The 22,727-nt window shown below is 46.2% G+C and overlaps 1 protein-coding gene across 1 annotated transcript in view; it reads left to right on the top strand.

Moving 5' to 3' along the window:
* Positions 1 to 22,727, top strand: part of LOC113981671 (E3 ubiquitin-protein ligase RNF38-like) — a 253,030-nt gene that overhangs the window by 176,660 nt on the left and 53,643 nt on the right. Inside the window, exon 4 of the mRNA XM_027709192.1 lies at positions 13,234 to 13,398. Within this exon, the coding sequence (XP_027564993.1) occupies positions 13,234 to 13,398 (165 nt within the window). The remainder of the gene's footprint in view (positions 1 to 13,233; positions 13,399 to 22,727) is intronic.

Genomic DNA, 22,727 nt, shown 5'->3' with positions numbered 1-22,727 from the left:
GTCGATAAGTGCCAGGCTGCTGACAGGTTCTCTGTCAACCCCCGACACTGTCTGATGAGAATTTCAAAGGAATCCCAAATCTTGGAATTCCTGCATCTTGACTGTGTGAGAGGAACTGAGTTTTTATAGTATAAAGTGGCTGACTGTCAGTCACAGATCTATAGGCCAGTTAGGAGCTTACCAAAAGCAGGTTGCATCTGGAGTTTGATGCAACACCAAACAGCACCCTGGCACTGCCAGTAGCTCATCGTAGAGAGCTTGTATTCTCTGGACAGATTCCAGGCCTTATCGGGGACAAGCCATCCTGCCACAGTCTGCCCCAGACTGCAGTCAATCATCTTTACCTCATGGAGTGGCAGTGCAGGTGTCTCTTGCCTTCATGTATAAAAGCATCCACATGTATATGTGCATATATGTGTATATGAACACTAACAAAACAGCTGTATTACAATAAAGCTAGGAAACAATCTAAACAAATCATTTAAACATATTATCCCACTAGTGATGTTACCAGTTTGTCTCAAAGATTGCAGGCAAGATGCAAGCCAGGTTTCAAGGTCCCATAGGAGGGTCCACAGAACCAATTCCTGTTGCAGTGCTGCAGCCACCTTCTCATCCCCCTTTCCTAACACAGGACTCTTCTTTTGTACTTCACACACTCCTAGATGACACTGAATGACAAAGTATTTTAGAGACAAATAAGATAGATAAATTTGATCTCCCAATCACACAAAATCCTGTGTGGATTTCCAAACAAAACCAGGGAGGAATCTCTTTCACAAGCTGCAGTATTCATAGGAGACACAGATATTCCAAACTATGCTTGCAAAATGCTGCCAAACTGATGGGACAAAATATATGCAAATATGAACATTGCAAAGTTCAAAACAACTAATGTAGCAAAACAATATGAGTTTTCCATTCTGCTGCCAGATCACCTCCTTATGGGACACATGCAAAAGGAGAAAACTGTCCCACTTAGACTTGTTAGAAAGAGGCAGCAGTCTAACAATTAGAGTAACAATAAAAGAAGCCTAACGGCAACATAGGACAGAAGATAACAAAACCAAAATACAATAGTCATTGCACCGTCTGGTGTTTTGACAGTATTATTCAAATTGGAGTCTGACCCTTGTGTACACACCGCCTTTGGAAGCCACAGGCTGATCTTACGACAGTTCTTAACTGTGACAGAAGCTTTTCCACAAATTGGTCTTTCTTGTTTACTTACTCCGGACCCATCTCAGGAATTCTTGTTACAGTCCAAAACTTTTGTCTTGGTGTGTCAGATGGTAAGGCCTCTTGTCTTGGTGTATCTCGCTTGCAGTTGTTAAGGCATGTTCTGTTATTCAATTTCTATTCTGCAGGAAGTGTTTTTCATCCATATGACTCTCAGCCTGGTTTTTCTGGTGGCACATCTTTTGAGTCTGTCTGCTTTTCTGCAAACAGTCACATTCTAATACACTGTTAGTTCACACTGAGGATGAAAACAGTGGATGACAACCAGGTGGCCCTTTCTTTTGTTCTGCCGCAGCCCCCCAAGCTGAATCAGGGCACAGAGGGCAAGAATATTCACCACAGGCTGCAAGCCTGGAACAGACCCAGAACACACGGGCCAATACAGATAGCCCTTCTCTTCCCCGGCCTTTTCGTCTTAGCTAGTCCATCGGGAGGGGGGAGGAGGGGCTGTAGCGGGCCCATCAGACAGTGCCGGCTGCTCAGCCTCCCGTACTTCTCCGCAGTTCTCCACAGGGGCAGGGTAACGGTCCGTCCTGGGCGAGTTTCCCTCCGGAGCTCCCCTTCTCTTCTCTGTTGTAACAGTTGCTTTTCCCTGCTTTCGGCACTCTATCACCATAGTAACCACTGCTACCCGGAAGTAGGCAGGGTGACGACACGGTCAGGGGCTGGGCTGAGCTGGCCTGGGAGCGGGAGCGGGGTTAGGGCCGGTCCAGGGCTGGAGGACCACTCCTGCCGCTTCCCTCTCTGGGACAGAGCCTGATCCCACGCCGGCTCCGCCCACGGCGGCTTCGGGGGTCCAGAGCTGGGGTCCCCAAAGACATGGGGGAAAACCAAGGGTAGTGGGGGTGCTACGGTTGGAAGTGCCCCCCTCCCTTTCCGGCATTGCGGAAGCGGAAGTCGCAAAAGCCCCAGGGTCGGAGCCGTCCCCGCTTGCAATGGCGGAGACCCCCTTTCGGTCCCCAGTCGTTGCCGAGGTAGCGGTGGGGGGAGCGGGGGCAGCGGCAGGGGGAGTGGGGGCGGTGGAGCCTCCCCTGATAACCGGAGTAGCAACCATTTCAGTGCTCGCCGCAGAAGCGGCGGCTTTCCCCGGACCGTCTGCCACCTCCCCGTTTTGCCGCAGCAGGATCGGTGGCAGCGGCGTTCGAAGCGGGAGCGGCGGCAGCGCCGCTTGCAGGGGCAGCTCCGTCCCCGCTTGCCGCAGGCGTTTCGCCCGCAGTTGTGGAGCAGTTAGGGGCAGCGGAGTCGGCGCCGGCGGCGCCCGCTGCACTCACAGCAGCGGAGAGATCCGGCGCGGGGCGACCAGCGGCCGCTCCGCTCGCAGCCGCCATGTCAGCCGTGGAGGCCGCCGCAGCGGCCGCCGAACCCACAGTGATGGCGGTCGTTGTTCCGTCCGCAGGACCCACACTAGTGCCCCCCCCAGGTCCCGCGCTCGTGGCTCCGGTCGCAGTGTCTACAGGGGGTCCGGCCCGCACCTGTCCTGCCGGTCCGGCAGGACCTGGAGGCCTACCCCCGTGTATATTCGGAGCGATTAACAGATCTCGGTCCTTGTCGCTCGAGCTTTTGACATAGGTCTGACTAGTGGGGGAACACCTTTCCCGATGTTTCCTTTTATCTCCCTGTATGATCGACAACTCTATTTCCATAGGAGCTTTCTCTGGCGACCTATACTCCTTTTTCCATTCTTGGTGATGATACCAATGCCGTAATAAAAATGCAGGAGGTCCTGTTGGGATCTCTTCTATGGATTCAACACAGCCCATAACAACTATTAGGCAGGGAAAAAATGACAGAGAAAAGGTCTACAGAGACTGGGTTTTGAACCCGGGTCCTCTTGGTTACAAAACATAGATACAGTATGTTGCACCACCATGACTTCAAGCAACACACTGCTCTACAGAGACAGCATCCTCTTTCGGCCATACCAAGCCAATCCAAAAAACCCCTAGTCCAGGCAGTGGTGCAACCTGCAGCCACTGCACCTCCCTTGCCTTAGAGACATTGGGGGGGAGCCAGGCCACCAGGCCCTTCCCCCCTTTAACCGAGGACGGGCCAGTCAAACTGCCCTGCCCGGGCAAAATGCCAAGTGAAGAAAACTTCTGGGACAAGCCACTCCACTAAAGTGGAAAGTTTCCCACTTTCTCCACCAAAACAGACTCCCCACACTGGCTGGCCTAGACGCTTCAGGGTCACGTTTTCGCCCACAGACTGGGGAAAACAACTGACTTTCACAACACCCAGGGATCCCAACAAGAAAATCGCACCCCAGTCCTAACCAAGTACTCCCAATTTCCGGAAAAAAAACACTTTACAGTTGCTAGCAAAATTAACCAAAAAGATCTGCTCCTTAGCTTACCTCTGTGAGAGGGTCTGAGGAGCTGGGCTTCTCAGGATCGGTGTACGGGGAATTCTCCAAAATATGCCGGCAGAAGAAGAATTTCTCGCAGGATGAAATTTCCCAATCTGAAGAAGTCACAGGTCCCAGGTTTCCACCTTTTGGGCACCAGCTGTTGCCTAAAGATCAGGAGCAAAAAAAAGACTCACCAGGCAATTATTAGTAGAGATAAGATATAGAGCAGTCCTTTAATGAAGGCCTTCTGGCACAAGGGAGTACAGAAGGGTGCACAAGTACAGAAGGGGTGTAAATGTTCTTAAACAGAATGAAGGCCTGCCTTGAGAGAAGTCTAAGCAAGCTAAAGAATTTAGAAAGTTTGATATGAAATGGAGAAAAGGGTTTGGGTAAGTGTAAACTACTGTGCTAAAGTGTGAGAGACTACAGCTACTTCTAAAATCTACAAAAAGCTAAAAATCCAAAAAGTTCTGAGGCATCGCTATCTAGAGATTGACAATGGTATGAAAGAGTCGTGTCTATGGGAAACAATCAGGGGAGAGGCCAACAAGGCAGATATCATGATGGGAGTCTGTTTTAACCCCACTCATTTAAGATGAAGGGCCAGATGAAATATTCTTTAAGCAGCTGGGAGAAGTCTCATGATCGCTGGTCCTTGTTCTCACAGGGACTTCAACTTACCAGATGTCTGCTGGAAATACAATACAATGGAGAGGAAACAGTCTAGCAGGTTCCTGGCGTGTGTGGAGGATGATAACTTCCTGACACAGCTGGTGAGTGAGCCAACTAGGGAAGGTGCTCCACTGCACCTCTTGTTTGTGAACAGAGAAGTACTTGTGGACAATGTACTTGGAGCACATCTTCCTGAGTGCCATCATGCAGCATGTACAGGAGAACCAGGGGATCAGGCCCAGCCAGCATGGCTTTAGGAAAGGCAGATCCTGCTTGACTAATCTGATCTCCTTCAATGACAAGGTGACATGCCTAGTGCATGAAGGAAAGGCTGTGGGTTTTATCTACCTAGACTTAAGTAAAGCCTTTCACACCATTTACACAGCATTCTCCTGGAGAAACTGACTGCTCATAGCTTGGATGAGTGCACTCTTCACTAGGTAAAAAACTGGCTGAGTGGCCAGGCCCAGAAAGTGGTGGTGAATGGAGTTACATCCAGTTGGCAGCTGATCACTAAAGGTGTTCCCCGAAGCTCAATATTGGGGCCAGTCCTGTTCAATATCTTTATCAATGATCTGGACGAGGGGATCAAGTGCACCTTAGTGGGTTCGCAGATGACACCAAGCTGGCAGGAGTGTTGACCTGCTTGAGTGTAGGAAGGCTCTGCAAAGGGATCTGGACAGGCTGGATCGATGGTCCAAGGCCAACTGTATGAGGTTCAACAAGGCCAAGTGCCGTGTCCTGCACTTGGGTCACAACAACCCTGTGCAACACACCAGTCTTGGGGAAGAATGTCATGAAAGTTGACCAGCAGAAAAGGACCTGGAGGTGCTGGTTGACAGCATCTCAACATGAGCCAGCAGTGAGCCCCATTGGCCAAGAAGGCCAATGGCATCCTGGCTTGTATCAGAAATAGTGTGGCCAGCAGGACCAGGGAAGTGATTGTTCCCCTATAGTTGCCACTGGTGAGGCCGCACCTTGAGTACTGGGTTCAGTTTTGGGCCCCTCACTACAAGAAAGACATTGAGGTCTTGGAGTAAGTCCAGAGAAGGGCAAGGAAACTGGTGCAGGGTCTAGAGAACAAGTCTTATGAGTAGTGGCTGAGGGAACTAGGGTTGTTTAGTTAGGAGGAAAGGAGACTGAGGTGTGACGGAATGACTCACGGACCTCTGACTTGATGGACAGAAATCACCTTATTCCCCATGGTCCAGGGTTTTTATATCATTCACTTCCCACTGGGAGTGGTTAGGCAAATCAAGGCAGAACACAGCTGCAAGTCACACATCAATCACTCTCACAGGCCAGCCTGTCACACGCACACACACACAGACCTTGGAGTTTCAAGTTACTCTACACTCCCCCTGCAAACCCAGCTCTACTCCCTGGACCATAAATCAAGGCTTTAGATAAACAATACAAGGTCATCTAGACATTTCCCATGCCTTTCTGATCTTCTTCTTTCTTGTTCTCATGCTGGCTTGCTACATCTCCCCCCTTTTTGTATTTAGCACGATGAAGGAAGACAGCTATCACTCGGCACTCAATGATTCTGCTCAATGGAAAATTCAATGTAGTCACTGCAAAACTTAGCAAAGATTACTACAATTCACACCACAACTTACTTCTAGTTCACAAGGCATGTCATCTATTGTCTAACCACATGATAGAAGATTCTAAGGCATCTAAACAAACCATAAGGACTTAATTAACTTGCTTAAATTCATAGCTCTTGCAAGATGTTATCAGAGGCAGTGCAATCTACACAGATTTCCGTTAATAAGGTGACTGCAACAGAGGCAGTAACTAAAATGACTACTGCTAATACGATGCAGAATAACTAAGCAATACAGACCTTAGATGCAGAAAAAATCAAGGCCAAATAAGCTAAAAGGGTGTTGCCAGGGGTTTATACTGCACCCACTGTTGTCATGATACATGACACCAGATAATGCTGGTGTCACTGGTCATCTGTTCTCTCCTCCTGGCTCTGTTGTTCCAAGGTATCACCTGCAGGCCCTGGATTTCTGGGAGTGGATTCTGCAGTTCGTCCTTCCAGCTCATGATAAGACCAAATATATTTAACTGGCAACCACCTAGGTCCTACAGGAAGAAGAACACACGCATACCCTCTTCCCCAAGTAATTAGCTCAACAGGTCCTTCCCACTGATGTGTCTCAGGATCTTTATACCAGACCTTCGGTTTAGATGCTGAAAAGGGTTTTACTGAAAAATGTCACTGTACTGCAGTAGTTGGAGACATATCGTCCTGCATATTCAAAAAATTTAAAACATACAGGGCTTTTTGTACCCGATCATGCACTGAGGTTAGGGGTTCCCCCTTTTTTGTTTTTCCAGCATCGCTTTCAGAGTGCGATGAGTACGTTCCACAATAGCTTGGCCCGTGGGAACATGAGGGATACCGGGAACATGAGTGACTCCCCAGTCTTGCAAAAAACACAGTGTCGAAGCAGCAGTGTAGGCAGACCCATTGTCTGTTTTGATAGATTTTGGCACACCCATGACTGCAAAAGCAGCAAGCCAGTGGCTTCGAGCATCTTTAGCTTTTTCACCTGTTCTAGCAGATGCATGAATGTAACCAGAAAAAGTGTCAACTGTAACATGTAAGTATTTAAGGGTCCCAAAGGAGGGCATATGTGTAACATCAGTTTGCCACAGTTTGTTGCTTGAAAGGCCTCGTGCCGTGGGTAATGAGGCAAATACCTGACAATCAGGGCATGCACGAATGATATCCCATGCCTGCGTTCTTGTTAAATGAAAAGATTTCTGGAAGGACAAAGTGTTTTGATTAAAAAAGGAATGAGACAGACATGCCTGTTCAAAAAGATTCAGTACCACAGCTGGCATGATTAACTTATCTGCCTCTGAATTACCCTCCACGATTGGTCCTGGCAAGTTGGTATGAGAACAAATATGACAAACAAAATAAGCATGATGACGAGAACGTATCAAATGAGACAGGTGGATAAAGCATTCAAACAGCAGCTTGTTAGAGGATTCTCTGATGAGTCTCCGATCCGAGCTATGATACCTACAACATATAGAGAGTCACAAACAATATTTAAAGCTTGGTCACTGAATAACTCAAATGCTTTTATAGCCGCAGAAAGCTCAACAATCTGTGTTGATGCAGAAACCGTAATCACTGCTGACTGCCAGGGAGAATGATTATCAGGCTTCCATACAACAGCACCTTTTCCCATCTTACCCGAACCGTCAACAAAAGCAGTGATGGCATTAGCTATGGGAGTCCTGGAACAGAGATCTTGTGGCTGAAAAGGTAATTCGGATAATGACTGTAGAAACCTGTGTCTTGGCAGTTGAAAGACAATTTCTCCTAAAAAGTCAGCAAAGGCAGTCTGCAAAGATAAAGATTACAAAAGTAAACCATGACAAACATCTTTCTTGAAAGGAAGATAAATTACAGCTGGATCCGAGCCAACTAGAACCTGGCATTGCTGACGTGCTCTGTGTACCAAAGAAGTTAGCATATCCACAGTTCTAGGTAATGTTTTAGGAAACACATTTGACAAAAAAACCCACTCTAAAATTATGACTTGTTGGTCTTCTGTAACCCATTGTCCTATTAGAGCATAAGGTTGAAAAGAGCTATAAATTACGAATAAAGCAATCGGGACATTCAGATGTTGATGGCCTGCAAAAGCTATGTGAATTTTTTGGATGACCAGTTGCAGAGCTTGCTGGCTTGTTTCAGTGAATTGATGCAGAGATGATAAATCAGGGTCACCCTTCAGTAGATCAAAAAGAGGGGATAATTCTTCTGTAGTAATACCAAGCATTGGCCGAATCCAGTTAATGGTCCCCAGCAATTTCTGTAAATCATTGAGTGTTTTGACATTAGCGTGCCATTTTATAGAAGAGTTTCAAAAACTTTCCAGCCTAAATACTTCCATGGAGGTTCTCTTTGTACCTTTTCCAGTGCTATCTGTAAGCCATAAATTCGCAGGGACTGTCGTACCACCATAAAAATTTGCTCAACCATCACTGAATTAGCTGCTGCTATTAAGATATCCTCCATATAGTGATATATGTGGGCTTTCGGGAACTGCTGTCTCACTGGCTGTAACGCAGAATCAACGACTAACTGGCAGATTATAGGGCTATTCATCATTCCTTGAGGTAAGACAACCCATTGATATCGTCGCATAGGAGCACTGTAATTAATACTGGGAATAGAAAAAGCAAATCCTTCACTATCTTTCTCATGTAACAGGATGGTAAAAAACCAATCCTTCAGGTCCAGAACAACCATGTACCAGGAGTCAGGGATAAGCATTGGATTAGGAATTCCGGGTTGCAATGCTCCCATAGGCTGAAGGACAGCATTCACTGCTCTTAAATCTTGCAATAATCTCCATTTTCCTGACTTTTTGGGGATTACAAATATAGGTGTGTTCCAGGGACTGTCAGATGGAACAATATGTCCTGCTTCTAATTGCTCTTGTACTAATTTCTGTGCCCATTCTAGCCGCTCTGATTTCAAAGGGCACTGGTCCACCCAAACTGGAGTGTCTGTTTTCCAGGCTAATTTGAGCCGTGGCTGTTGCACAGTGGCCTCTCAGAAAAATCCTGCTTTGAATCCACTTGTGTGATTAACTGTAAATTCCACTGTTTGTCTCTCCCCCATAGAGTACATGGAAAGGACAGAACATAGGGGTGGAGAGTTCCCCATTGCCCATCTGGGCCTATAACAGATAACACTGCCTTGCTGTGCTGCGGAACCTGCATGCCACCAACTCCTGTAATGGCTGCTTGTGGAATTTCAAGCTCCCAATCAGGAGGCCAATCTTTAGCATTAATGTTGGAAACATCTGCTCCAGTGTCCACTAGACCAGTGAAGTACCTGTTTTCTGTTTGCAATTTTAACAATGGCTGGCCGTCTGAGATTAAAGTCGACCAATAGATCTGCGGTGTATTAGTACTTCCAAAACCTCACGTTTTTTCTATCTGATGATCTTTGTGCTGCTTCACATAAGGTAATAACAACAGCTGTGCTATTCTGTCCCCTTGTGGTATGTAACAAGGGGGACATGGAGTCCACAGCATTATTTTAATTTCACCTTTGTAGTCAGAATCAGTAAGTCCAGGAATAACAAAAAGACCAGTTCTGCAATCAACCCCAGCATATATGATGACTGCATTCCATAGTCTTTTCTGGATTTATGAACTTCTTTCACAATGTCATAAGGAAGACGTTCAAACTGAGGTGGGCGGTGTGGCCTATAAAGCACTGGCATAGCATTCAAGAGTTCAACATCCCTGCATTTTAAAGCAGCCAATTTACAGTCTTCCAAAATAAAGGAATCCACATTAGCCTCCAGGTGGTGTGCCGGTGGCGCTGGCACTTTGTGTGGCGGCGTGGATAACAGAGACTGAGGTTGATTATATTGTGCTTGCAAAATTTCCTCTGCTGTTGGGGCAGAAGCTGCTAATATTTCCGCCTGCTTTAGGGGATATAATGCCGTTTCTTTTTCAGGGGTTACAGGGTCCAGATCAAAGGATTAAGCTCATCAGTCACTGTCAATGGGTCATTAAGTATTTTATTACCCTCAGAGGATTCATCTGCATATGGCGGCGGACCAGTGGCCTGCGAAATGGTGTCTGTTTGTTCCACAGCTCTTAAAGCCATATACACAGCTTTCCAAGCAACTACAACTTTGGTCGGGATATTCGAAGCTAAATCAGCCTTTCTCCGAAGCTCCTCACCGACCCTAGCCCATAATGCAGTCTCATAAGAACCATGTTTAGGAAACCAGGGACAAGAGTCTCTAACCCATACGAGCAATTTGACCACATGGGCCGTTTTAACAGCAGACCCCTGTTCTTTTAAAATGTGATGTAAAATTTCTGCATATAACTTATGTTCCTTTGACACTGATTGACCCATAGTTCTGCAGCCACTCATCTCTGTCATGACGATGGGTGATGATCCCGAGACAGGACGATGTGCACAAATGACCGACCCAGATCGGCTGCAGCTTCTGCCACGGAGCACTGTATGCAATGATTCAGCCCCGTTCGAGTGCCATTTGTGACGGAATGACTCATGGACCTCTGGCTTGATGGACAGAAATCACTTTATTCCCCATGGTCCACAGTTTTTATATCATTCACTTCCCACTGGGAGTGGTTAGGCAAATCAAGGCAGAACACAGCTGCAAGTCACACATCAATCACTCTCACAGGCCAGCCTGTCACACACACACACACACAGACCTTGGAGTTTCAAGTCACTTTACACTCCCCCTGCAAACCCAGCTCTACTCCCTGGACTGTAAATCAAGGCTTTAGATAAACAATATAAGGTCATCTAGACATTTCCCATGCCTTTCTGATCTTCTTCTTTCTTGTTCTCATGCTGGCTTGCTACACTGAGGGGAGACCTTATTGCTCTTTACAGCTACCTGAAAGAAGGATGTAGCCAGGTGGGTGTACGTCCCTTTTCTCAGGTAACAACTGACAGGATGATAGGAAATTGCCCCAAGTTGCCCCAGGGGAGGTTTAATTCATATATTAGGGAAAATTTCTTCATGGGAAGGGTTGTCAAGCATTGGAACAGGCTGTCCATGGAACTGGTTGAGTCGCCATCCCTGGAGGTATTTAATATGTGTAGATATGGCACTTAGGGACATGGTTTAGTGGTGGACTTGGTGTCAAGACTTAAAAAATGCAGTTAATTGCCTCAAAGCACTGTCAAAGAAGGAAATTCTCTTAAGATAATCCACCATGACAGGTATTTGGGATAAGAGCACGTGGCAACAACAGGAACCAGGCCTGGTAAGGCAGATATGGGTAACCTATCTGGACAAAGATTCCCACTATGGAAAACTGTGAGAAAGGAAGGTGTTAATTCAGACCTAAATGAAGGTAAAGGTTTAAAATTAGCACACAAGACAAAATTCCACTGTGCAAGCTGTTGGAAAGAACACAACTGCTTACACCCATGCCATCCCAAGTTGTGGGAACATCTACAACGCCCTATGAATATCTGGGACTCGGACTGTATAAAAGTGGTACCCCAGAAGCACGACTTTGGAACCCTCACCACCGAGAAGACCAGAAGAAGAAGGACCGGCGGGACACCGTTGGAATCCACATGGTGGTGATCTTTTACTTAATCTCTCTCTCTCTTTCTCTCTCCCCCCATCTCTCTCTCTTCCTATTTCTTTCTGTCTCTCTACCTCATATTTACTGTTAAATAAAATCTGTGCTATTGATTTTGGCATATGGTCTCCTTTGCACCTTAATTTGGGCAGAGGCATCTTTTAATAACCGGATCCTAACACTTGGCAATGCTGGGTTAATTGTTGGACTTGATGATCTTAGAGGTCTTTTCCAACCTAAATGATTTTATGATTCTATATCCAGGTCACAGACTGCCTGGCTTAAAATGCAATTCTTACATCACAGCTTATAAAGTGACTTGCACTCAGTACAGCAGCACATCAGTGATCTATTTTCTGTGCAGAGTGCTGCTCAATAAGGAAGTATCTGCACCTGGAACAGAGCATATAGGTTAAAGCTAAAAATCTTTCTGGCCATCTCACAACCTTTACTTGTATTTGGACAGTTGAGTTACTAAAGTATCTCAAAATAAAAATACAATTTGTGTTTATCCTTGGCTGATCAGACTTACAGTGTCATCTTGTGCAATGATTGTTCTATAATGCTGTTACTACCTTCCAAACACCATCCACAACCAGGTGTTAATGTTTTCAGAGTTACTATGGGTCTTTCATGATGGTGCTTTGCACAGACTATTGTATAGTGGGAACTACTTAATCTTTTTTCTTTTTCTTTCTTTATTCAGTGAGAGCAGTGGCAACCTCTCCTGAATTGCATCTGGCACTGTCTTCAAATATCTGACAGTTACGGTGTTAAAAATTATCTCATAGCTCACATACAAAATATTTGCATTGGTACCTGAAGTGGAATTAAGTCAAAGTCACTGTTTCTGCTGAGTGACGTTTTTCCCAAATATGTGCAGTCTTGAGATTTGAAATATTATTTAGTCATCTGTGTTTTGTTCCTGTTTTGGCCTCTACATCTCATGGCCAGTTCAGTAGGTTATCTCTCTTCAATTTGTTTATTCTTACCTTTGTAATGAGCTGTTCTGGCTTGTTCATTTTACAAGGGTGAATTCCATTTTAGCAGGTTGTGATAGAAGGTTCTTCAAAATAATTGCTTTCTGTGGATCCACATTACCTACCTATGATTCTTCACAATTTTTGCTAGATTCCTGATGTAGTACAAGAACTTGAGCAGTGTCTGGGTCCCGGGTACTTTCTACCCTTGGACTGATGATTGAGTTCTAAGTGAATATTGCTATCTAAAAAAAGCTGTAAGCCATGATGTTCTCTACTATTAATCTTTGATTTCAACTACTGCTTTTACTCATGTTAAGACACATCTCTGGAGTGTTGCCCTGAGTAGGCATTCAGAGATTGGTTTATTTACAGGAAAGAAAATCTGTCTGAAATTCTTTTTCTTCAAAGATGTAAGTCTCTGGCAAGGATGAGTTGAAGAGATTCTTTAACTGCTTGTAGGGGTGTGGTCCCCCCTTCCTTTTTCTGGCTGGCTTTTACACGGTGGTTACTGATGCCTATTTTCTCCAAGAACTAACCTTAGTGTGTCAGAGGGGCAGCTTTTCTGAATTTGAGATGGTTTTGAGTGTCTCTAATGGTGCCTTAGAGGACTTAAAATCTTGCGAGGCCCCTCCTGGCCTTGTCCTAAAAGCACTGACTGAAGAGTGATACTCCAATGAGAAGATTTTATTTTTTTTTTTGGTAAAGGACAGGGATTGCAGGTATTTGCCTTCTTTAACACCCTCTGAGTAAAAAATACTTTTTCCTTATGTTATGTAAAAGCTTTTTTTCTATGCCATGCCATAACTGTCCCTTGTAACAGCTTACTTCATACATGTGTTTTTGCTGCAGATCCATCAGGGTGCAGTCCCTGTCTCATACACGGTGACAACGGTGGCGCCACATGGAATTCCACTTTGTACAGCCCAGCATATACCACCCTGCAGCACACAAGTCCCAGGTTGTTCTGTGGTATTCAGTGGACAGCACCTTCCTATCTGTAGTGTGCCTCCTCCAGTAAGTATGGTTCTCTAGTTATATCGACTGTACTTAAATTTAGGAGGTGGAAAGCCTGGAATTTCATTGCTCATCCAGCTTTCCCTGATGTAAAGTAAAAACTATTATTTCCTGGTGTAAATTTTAATGGTATAAATAATATGGTGTATTATATAGGGCGAGATTTAGAACTAGTAAACATTGTACTTCCTTGCTCCTTTCGTAGAATGATACCATATTCTCATGCATTTTTGACAAAATATGGATGCTGGTTTATGATCTGGTCTCTTATCCTATCCATTAGCAGCTATTTTACATACATTCAGATGCTTACAGAAAAAGACTTTCAAAGTTCATCAAGTACCATTGGGAATCTCGCCTAGAGCTTTTATCTGGAAATAGTCTTATAAAATGGTACAGCTACACCTAGCAACTCTTTATGAAAGACAGGCAAGGAAACAGAGAGGATTGCCCCTTACATGAAGGAGTAGCTCAAGCATATAGAGTTCTTCTACTGAATAGGTGACAGGCTGTCTGAGAGCTTGTGGATCAGGAACAGAGAAGAGACTAGTAAGGGGGTGATATCATGATGTGAGCTTCTTACAGACCATCTGAACAGTGTGAAGAAAGGGACAAGACCTTCCTTAAACAACCTAAGGAAGTCTCCAGATTATAGACCCTGGGTTTTATGGAGGACTTGAAACTTCCCGACATCTGCTGGAAGGTTAAAAATGGGACAGAAACATTCCAGGAGACTTCTGAAGGGTGCTGTGGGGGGTGAATGATGATGAAAACTTCTTAATAGAGGTGTTGGATGGGCCAACTTGGGGAATGCACAGCTGAATCTGCTGCTCATGAACTAATTGAAGATGTGGCAATCAGTGGCAGTCTTCACTTGAGTGGAGATCAAGATCCTGAGGGGAGCAAAGTACAGACCTTGCATTTCAGACCATTTTGTGTGGAGCTTTTGCTTTACCTATTAAACTATATTTATCTCAACCCATGAGTTTTCACACTTTTACCTTTCTTATTCTCTTCCCCATACCACTGTGGGGGAGGGAAGCGAGAAAGCAGCTGTTTGGTGTTTAGCTGTTTACTGGGATTGCAACATCACAGTCCTTTTTAGTGCCCTTTTTGGGGATCAAAGGGTTTGAGATAATGGCAGGAGTCTATTGGGGGGAACTTATAATCATTATATCTGTTTAACAGTTGCTGGTTGTGATGCTGACTTATCTGTCCTTGACATTGGTTTATCTGATCCATCCCATGCTCCCTTTTTTTGCTGTACATCAAATTTGACACAACACGGGCAGGTACCGAGAACAGTTGTTAACAATAGTCTAGAACTTGACCCCTGAACAAGTGTAGGATCCTGATTAAGTGACAGAATGCTTGAAAAAAGAATGCCCTGGCTATGCCAGAGACACAACTTGTCACACTGTTCTAGGGCCTGGTCTACAATTATTGAGAACTATTCATAGAATCATAGAATCACAGAATCAACTAGGTTGGAAAAGACCTCCGAGATCATCGTCACACCCTTGATCCAACACCACTGTGGTTACTAGACCATGGCACTAAGTGCCACATCCAGTCTCATCTTAAAAACCTCCAGGGACAGAGAATCCACCACCTCCCTAGGCAGCCCATTCCAATGCCTGATTACCCTCTCTGTAAAGAATTTCTTCCTAATATCCAACCTAAACCACCCCTGGCACAGCTTAAGACCATGCCCTCTTATCCTACAGCTGGTTGCCTAGGAGAAAAGACCAACCTCCACCTGGCTACAACTTCCTTTGTTGTAGAGAGTGATGAGGTCTCCCCTGAGCCTCCTCTTCTCCAGACTAAACAACTCCAGCTCCCTCAGCCTCTCCTCATAGAACTTGTGCTTGAGTCCCTTCACCAGCCTTGTTGCTCTTCTCTGGACCTGCTCCAGCCCCTCAGTATCCTTCCTGAACTGAGGGGCCCGGAACTGGACACAGTACTCCAGGTGTGGCCTCACCAGCGCTGAGTACAGGGGAAGAATCACTTCCCTGGTCCTGCTGGCCACACTGTTCCTGATACAGGCCAGTATGCCATTGGCCTTCTTGGCCACCTGGGCACACTGCTGGCTCATGTTCAGCTTCCTGTCAATCCAAACTCCCAGGTCCCTCTCTGCCTGGCTGCTCTCCAGCCACTCTGTCCCCAGCCTGTAGCGCTGCATGGGGTTGTTGCAGCCAAAATGCAGGATGTGGCACTTGGCCTTGTTGAACCTCATGCCTTGCTGAACATCAACTTGGTGTCATCTGCAAATTTGCTAATGGTACACTCAATCCTCTCATCTAGATCATCAGTGAAGATATTAAACAGGACTGGACCCAACACTGATCCCTGAGGGACACCACTAGTGAAGGGCCACCAACTGGATGCAGCACCATTCACCACCACTCTCTGGGCCCAGCCATCCAGCCAGTTCCTAACCCAGCACAGAGTGCCCCTGTCCAAGCCATGGGCTGCCAGCTTTTTCACGAGTATGCTGTGGGAGATGGTGTCAAAGGCTTTGCTGAAGTCCAGATAGACTACATCCACAGCCTTCCCCTCATCCATTGGGTGGGTCACTGTCATAGGTTTACTTGTTCTAAAAAAACCAAGGGGAATTTTTTTCCTTTCCCCTGCATCCTTATGAAAGAAGGATGTTGAACGAGGGAGAGGGAGGTTGGTTCTTTTGGCTGGGGTGATTGACACACACAAAAGAACTAACTAGCAGGCCTGCATTCCAAGCTGATGGCCCTCCTAAGACTGTGGGGAGGGGTGATGAGTTTTTTTTTCTTGTCTCCTTGGAAAGGGGAGACACTTGACTTTTGCTTTAATTCAGGCAAGGTGTGTGTTGGAGGGGTCCGAGGTTCACTTTTGTTTTTGGCCTGGTCATCTGACTGTTTTCTGGCCCCGGCTTGCCTCAGTTTTCCTGCACCCTGTTCTGCCCCCAGCCCAGATCTGCTCAGACTTCATTGGAGAGGCTTGACCCATCTGCAGAGGAACTTTTTGAGGAGGAGGTCACCCTTTTCCTCCTCCGCTCCCGTGTTAGGCAGCGGCTTATGCCCATCGACGAAGGGGGGGAAATCTCAGCCACAGTCAGCCGCAGACAGCGTGAGTTTCATGGGAAGAACCCCCTTTTTCCCCTTTTCCCCTTCCCCTTCTCGGTGGGGGGGAAAATCTCCATTTTTGGCTTCTCCCGCAAACCAGGGCCTCACGTGGTGACCGCCAGAGCCCAACAGCGCCCCCTGCCGGCCAACACAGAGCAACTGCAGGCTCTGCAACTCCAGTGATCCAACAGCGCCCCCTGCTGATCGTGGTTAGAATTGCGCCAAAAGGCAGAAAGTACCGAACTGTTTCCTTTTTGAAGGGGATTTTTGGGTACAAGATTATTGTTTGGTTGTTTTTGTGTTCTTTTGTTGTTCTGCCAAAACACATATATCCTTTAATAAAGGGCTGTTATTTTTTCTTTCTCCATACTTCCTCAATTGGAGCCTCTTAATTTTGGATTTACAATTGCTTAGAGGGAGGAATTTGGTCTTCCTCATAACTCATCCTCCTTAGCAAAACACTTCAATCTCATTAAACTGAGAGTCACCTGATCATAAAAGGAGATCACATTGGTCAGACAGGACCTGCCCTTCCTAAACCTGTGCTGGCTGGGTCTGATCCCTTGTCCTTCCTGTAGGTGTTGTGTGATTGCACTTAGGATGATCTGCTCCACAACCTTGCCAGACACTGAGGTCAGGCTGATGGACCTGTAGTTTCCTGGGTCCTCCTTGCAGCCCTTTTTGTGGATAGGCGTGACATTCGCCAACTTCCAATCATCTGGGACCTCCCCAGTGAGCCAGGACTGTTGGTAAATGATGGAGAGTGGCTTGGCGAGCTCTTCCGCCAGCTCCCTCATCACCCTAGGATGGATCCCATCTGGTCCCATAGACCTGTGGGGATCCAAGTGGCTCAGCAGGTTGCTAACTGTTTCCTCCTGGATTACAGGGGGGCTATTTGGCTTCCTGTCTCTGTCTACCAGTTCCAGAAGCCAGTTGTCCTGAGGACAACCTGTCTTACTGTTGAAAACTGAGACAAAGAAGGTGTTAAGTACCTCAGCCTTTTCCTCACCTTTGGTGACTATGTTGCCCCCCATGTCCAACAAAGAATGGAGGTTTTCCTTGCCCCTCCTTTTGCTACTGATGTATTTGTAGAAGCACTTCTTGTTATCCCTAACAGAAGTGGCTAGATTGAGTTCAAATTCTGCCTTTGTCTCTCTAATTTTCTTTCTACATGACCTAACTATATTCCTAAACTCTTCATGAGCCCTTTTTTCCAGTCGGTAAGCTCTCTTTTTTCCCCTAATTTCCTTTAAAATCTCTCTGTTCAGCCAGACTGGCTGTCTTCCCTGCCAGCTCGCCTTTTGGCACACTGGGACAGCCTGCTCCTGTGCATTCAAGACTTCCTTCTTGAAGCATGTCCATCCCTCCTGGACCCCTTTGTTTTAAAGGGTTGTTTCCCAAGGTACCCTCTGAACCAGTCTTCTGAGTAGGCCGAAATCTGCCCTCTGGAAGTCCAGGGTAGAAGTTTTATTGATGGCCCTCTTTGCACCCAAGTACTGAAAACTCTATTATTTCATGGTCACTGTTCCCCAGATGGCCTCCGACCACCACATCTCCCACCAGCCCCTCTCTGTTTGTGAACAGCAGGTCTAGCAAGGCCCCGTAAGGAGAGGAGATGGTCTCTGGATCTGAAGACATACAAACAAACACTGTCACTGAACCAGAAACCCAATCCTCAACTATATCAGTTGCTCTGAGATAGTCAAGAAGAAACAATGGAAGTAGAGGTCAACTCGTTTAGTAAGGGAGAAAGCAGCTTCTCCTGAGAGTGAGCAGGAAGGAGAATCAGAAGAGTCAGCCAACAGCCAAGCAGTAACAAAAACAGGAAAGGAAGAGATTGAAGGCATAAACAAGTCAGAAACTACTCTGTCCCTGAGTGAGTTGCAAGATATGCCAAAATATTTCAACCATCAATACAATAGAGCAGAGAGGAAGCAGTCTAGGAGGTTCCTGGAGTGTGTGGAAGACAACTTCCTAACACAACTGGTAAATGAGCTTACCAGAGAAAGTGCCCTGCTAGACCTGTTTGGGAACAAAGAAGGACTAGTGGGTGATGTGGTGGTCAAGGGCTGTCTTGGGCATAGTGACCAATACTGGGTGAAGTAAGGAGGGGCACCAGCAGAACTCCCACCTTGGACTTCTGGCAGGTAGACTTTGGCCTGTTTAGGAGATTGATTGACAGAGTCCCTTGGGAGTCAGTCCTGAAGGACAAAGGAGTCCAGGAAGGCTGGATGTGCTTTAAAAAGGAATTGATAAATATTCAGAACCAGGCTGTCCCCATGTGTAGAAAGACAAGTCATTGGGGAAAAAGACCAGCCTGCTTAAACAGAGAACTTAGACTGGAACTTAAGGAAAAAAAAAGAATCTATCGTCTCTGGAAGGAGGATCAGGAAGGACTATAAGGATGTCATGAGGTCATGTAGGGAGAAAATAAGGACTAAAGCCCAATTAGAACTTGATTTGGCCACTACAGTTAAAGAGAACAAAAAAGTTGCTATAAATATATCGGCAGCAAAAGGAGGGTCAAGGAATGTCTCCATCATTTGTTGAACACAGAGGGTAGTGTAGTGACAGGGGATGAGGAAAAGACAGAGGTACTTTATGCCTTCTTTGCCTCAGTCTTCAATATTAAGACCAGTTGTCTTCAGGATATCCAGCTCCCTGAGCTGGAAGTTAGGGAAGGGGAGCTGAATGAAGCCCCCATAACCCAGAAGGAGATGGTTAGTGACCTGCTATGCCAATTAGACAGTCACAAGTCTATGGGCCCTGATGGGATCCACCCCAGAGTAGTGAGGGAACTCGTGAAAGAACTTGCCAAACCACTCTCAATCATTTATCAGCAGTCCTGGTAAACTGGAAAAGTTCCAGCTGACGGGAAATTAGCAAATGTGACACCCATCTACAAGAAGGAGTGAAAGGATTATCCGGGAAACTACAGGCCTGTGAGCCTTACCTCGGTTCTAGGCAAGGTTATGGAAGAGATCATCCTGAGTGCCATTACACAGCACATGCAGGACAACCAGGGGATCAAGCCCAGCCAACATGGATTTATGAAAGGAAGGTCCTGTTTGACTAACCTGATCTTCTTCTATGACCAGGTGACCCGCTTAGTAGATGAGGCTGTGGATGTTGTCTATCTAGACTTCAGTAAAGCATTTGACACCATCTCCCACAGTATCCACCTAGAAAAACTGGCTGCTCGTGTCTTGGATGGGTGGAGTCTTAAATGGGTGAAAAACTGGCTGGATGTCCAGGCCTGGAGAGTTGTGGTGAATGGAGCTAAAGTCAGTTGGCGACCAGCCGCTAGTGGTATTCCCGAGGGCTCAGTTTTGGGGCCAGTCCTGTTTAGCGTCTTTCTTGATGATCTGGACATGGGGATTGAGTGCATCCTCAGTAAATTTGCAGACGACACCAAGCTGGGTGGGAGTGTTGATCTGCTCAAGTGTAGGAAGGCTCTACAGAGAGACCTGGACAGACTCGATCAATCGACTAAGGACACTTGCATGAGGTTCAATAAGGTGAAATGCCAGGTCCTGTATTTGGGTCGCAGCAACCCCATGCAGTGCTACAGACTGGGGTAGACGTGGCTTGAGAGCAGTTCAGCAGAAAGGGAGCTGGGGGTGCTGATTGACAGCTGGCTCAGTATGAGCCAGCAGGGTGCTCAGGTGGCCAAGGCGGCCAGTGGCCTCTTGGCCTGTAGCAAGAATAGTGTAGTCAGCAGGACTAGGGAAGTGATTGTCCCCCTGTACTCGAAATTGGTGAGGCCACACCTCAAGTACTGCATTCAGTTTTGAGCCCCTCGCTTTAAAAAGGACATTGAGGTGCTGGACCATGTCCAGGGAAGGGCAACAAGGCTCATGAAGGGTCTAGAAAACTTGTCTTATGAGGAACAGTTGAGGAAGCTGAGTTTGTTTAGTCTTGAGAAAAAGAGGCTCAGGAGGTCCTCATTACTCACTACAACTACCTGAAAGGAGGTTGTAGTGAGGTGAGGGTCAGTCTCTTCTACTGTGCCCAAGATGTTGTTTCGAGTAGTGGCATAATTTACTGGGTATGTTTTTAGCCATACAGTAGTTGCTTCCACCATGGTGAGTATGTAGTGCTTGCCTTGCCATGTTCATGGCAGTAGTCTAATACAGTCAATTTGCCAGACCTTGTCAAAACCCAGCCACTGCCCTCTATTCCAGGGAGACTTTACTTGTGTGGCTTGCTTGATTGCAGCATGTTTCACATTCATGAGTAACCTGCGTGATGACCTCCATGGTCAGGTCCATCACTCAATCATGAGCCTATCTGTATGCTGCATTTTAATCTGGGCCATTTGTAACCTGGATATAGAATGATAGAATCATTTAGGTTGGAAAAGACCTTTAAGAGTTCAACCATAAACACTGCCAAGTCCACCACTAAACCATGTCCCCAAGTGCCACATCTACATATCTTTTAAATACCTCCAGGGATGGTGACTCAACCAGTTCCATGGGCAGCCTGTTCCAATGCTTGACAACCCTTCCCATGAAGAAATTTTCCCTAATTGTGCAAGTTTCGAGCTGGCTTCCCGCCAAGTTTCCAAAACTCGACAACAGAGCCTGCTTCCCAGAGAGGGAAAAAAACCCCAAACAGCCAAGCTATAGCAAAATATATATATTTTACATATAAAACAGATATATACAGTGAGAATACTATATACCTATAACCCCAGAAACCCCAAATAGCTTCCTAAATGGGAAGAGGGGAAGGGAGAAGGAAAAAAGGACAAAAAAAAGGACGAAAAGGGACAGAAACAAAACAGGTATACACAATCTAAATACCCGGTAACCAGCAAAATAAAGAACTGGCACAATCTCACCACTTCCCTTGAGAAAAGCAGGACAGCCAGACCACGGCCCAGCACTCTCCCCTCCCGCAGCAGTAGACAACAGCAGTCGATACAGGCCTCAACTTCAGATAAGCAAGACCACGTAGGGATCTACTGTTCTCGAACCTCGCCGGAAGAGAAGAGAGCGAGCTCTCTTATCTACGCCTTATTTATACCCCAGGTTACGTAAAGGAATAGCATGGAATACTTCCTTGGTCACCTTCTTAGTTCCTTCCTGGTTACAAGACGGTCTTCAGGAAGGCCTAGGGTGAAAACTATCACACTAATATATAAACTAAACCTCCCCTGGGGCAACTTGGGGCCATTTCCTATCATCCTGTCAATTGTTACCTGAGAAAAGAGACGGACACCCACCTGGCTACATCCCTCTTTCAGGTAGCTGTAGAGAGCAATAAAGTCTCCCCTCAGCCTCATTTTCTCCAGACTAAGCAACCCCAGTTCCCTTAGCCGCTCCTCATAGGTCTTGTTCTCTAGACCCTATATCAGCTTAATTGTCTTTCTTTGGAGGTGGTCCAGCACCTCACTGTGTTTCTTTCCTCTCTCCCTACATGTCCTGATGTTTCATGGGCCCATCGAGCTACAAATAACTCCCCCTTATGCTCCCAATCTAAGTCCACCTGAGATACTTCAATTTTGACAGTCTTCTTTACCTGTTCATTGTTTTGATGTTCTTCAGTGGCACAGTTCTTGGGCCTGTGAGCATCTACATGACATACCTTTAAAGTAATGCTTTCTGCACGAGCAGCGATGCCTTGCCACAGTGCAGGATCCCATATGGGTTTACCTCTGCACTGCCAGTTGATCTGCTTCCATTGCATTTGCCACCATCCGTGAGTCTATAGAGATAAAGTAATGCCCACTTTTCTCATTCAGCATTCTCTAGAGTCATCTGGATGGTTTTCACTCCTTCAAACTCGCCTTCTCCAACTTGTCATGTGGGACTCCACACAGTAGCTTTCCACTTCCAATGGTTGTCTACAGTATGACAGGATTCATCAGTAAATGAAGCATAATGCCTTTATCTTCTGATAACTCATTATATGGCTTGTGCCTCTTGGGCACACATCACGTCCTCAGGCAATGCTTCAAAATCACCACCTTCTGGCCAGTCATCATCTCTTCCAGCATTCCTGGGTGGTTGGGATTCCCCATTTGAGTCCATTGCATGATCAACACTACCCACTTACGCCATGTGGCATCAGTTGCGTGATGTCTAGAAGGGATGTTTCTTTTGAACATACAATGTAGCATGGGCAATTGTGGTGCCAAGATCAGACATGCTTCTGTACCAAGAACTTCTGAAGTGACTTGAACCCCCTCATATGCTACTAGTATCTCTCAATCAGGGTGTA

This window comes from Neopelma chrysocephalum, unplaced genomic scaffold (assembly GCF_003984885.1).
Source record: "Neopelma chrysocephalum unplaced genomic scaffold, ASM398488v2 Primary Assembly neopelma1_96706, whole genome shotgun sequence".
Classification (NCBI taxonomy): Eukaryota; Metazoa; Chordata; class Aves; order Passeriformes; family Pipridae; genus Neopelma; species Neopelma chrysocephalum.
This window is presented reverse-complemented; position numbering and strand designations above follow the sequence as displayed.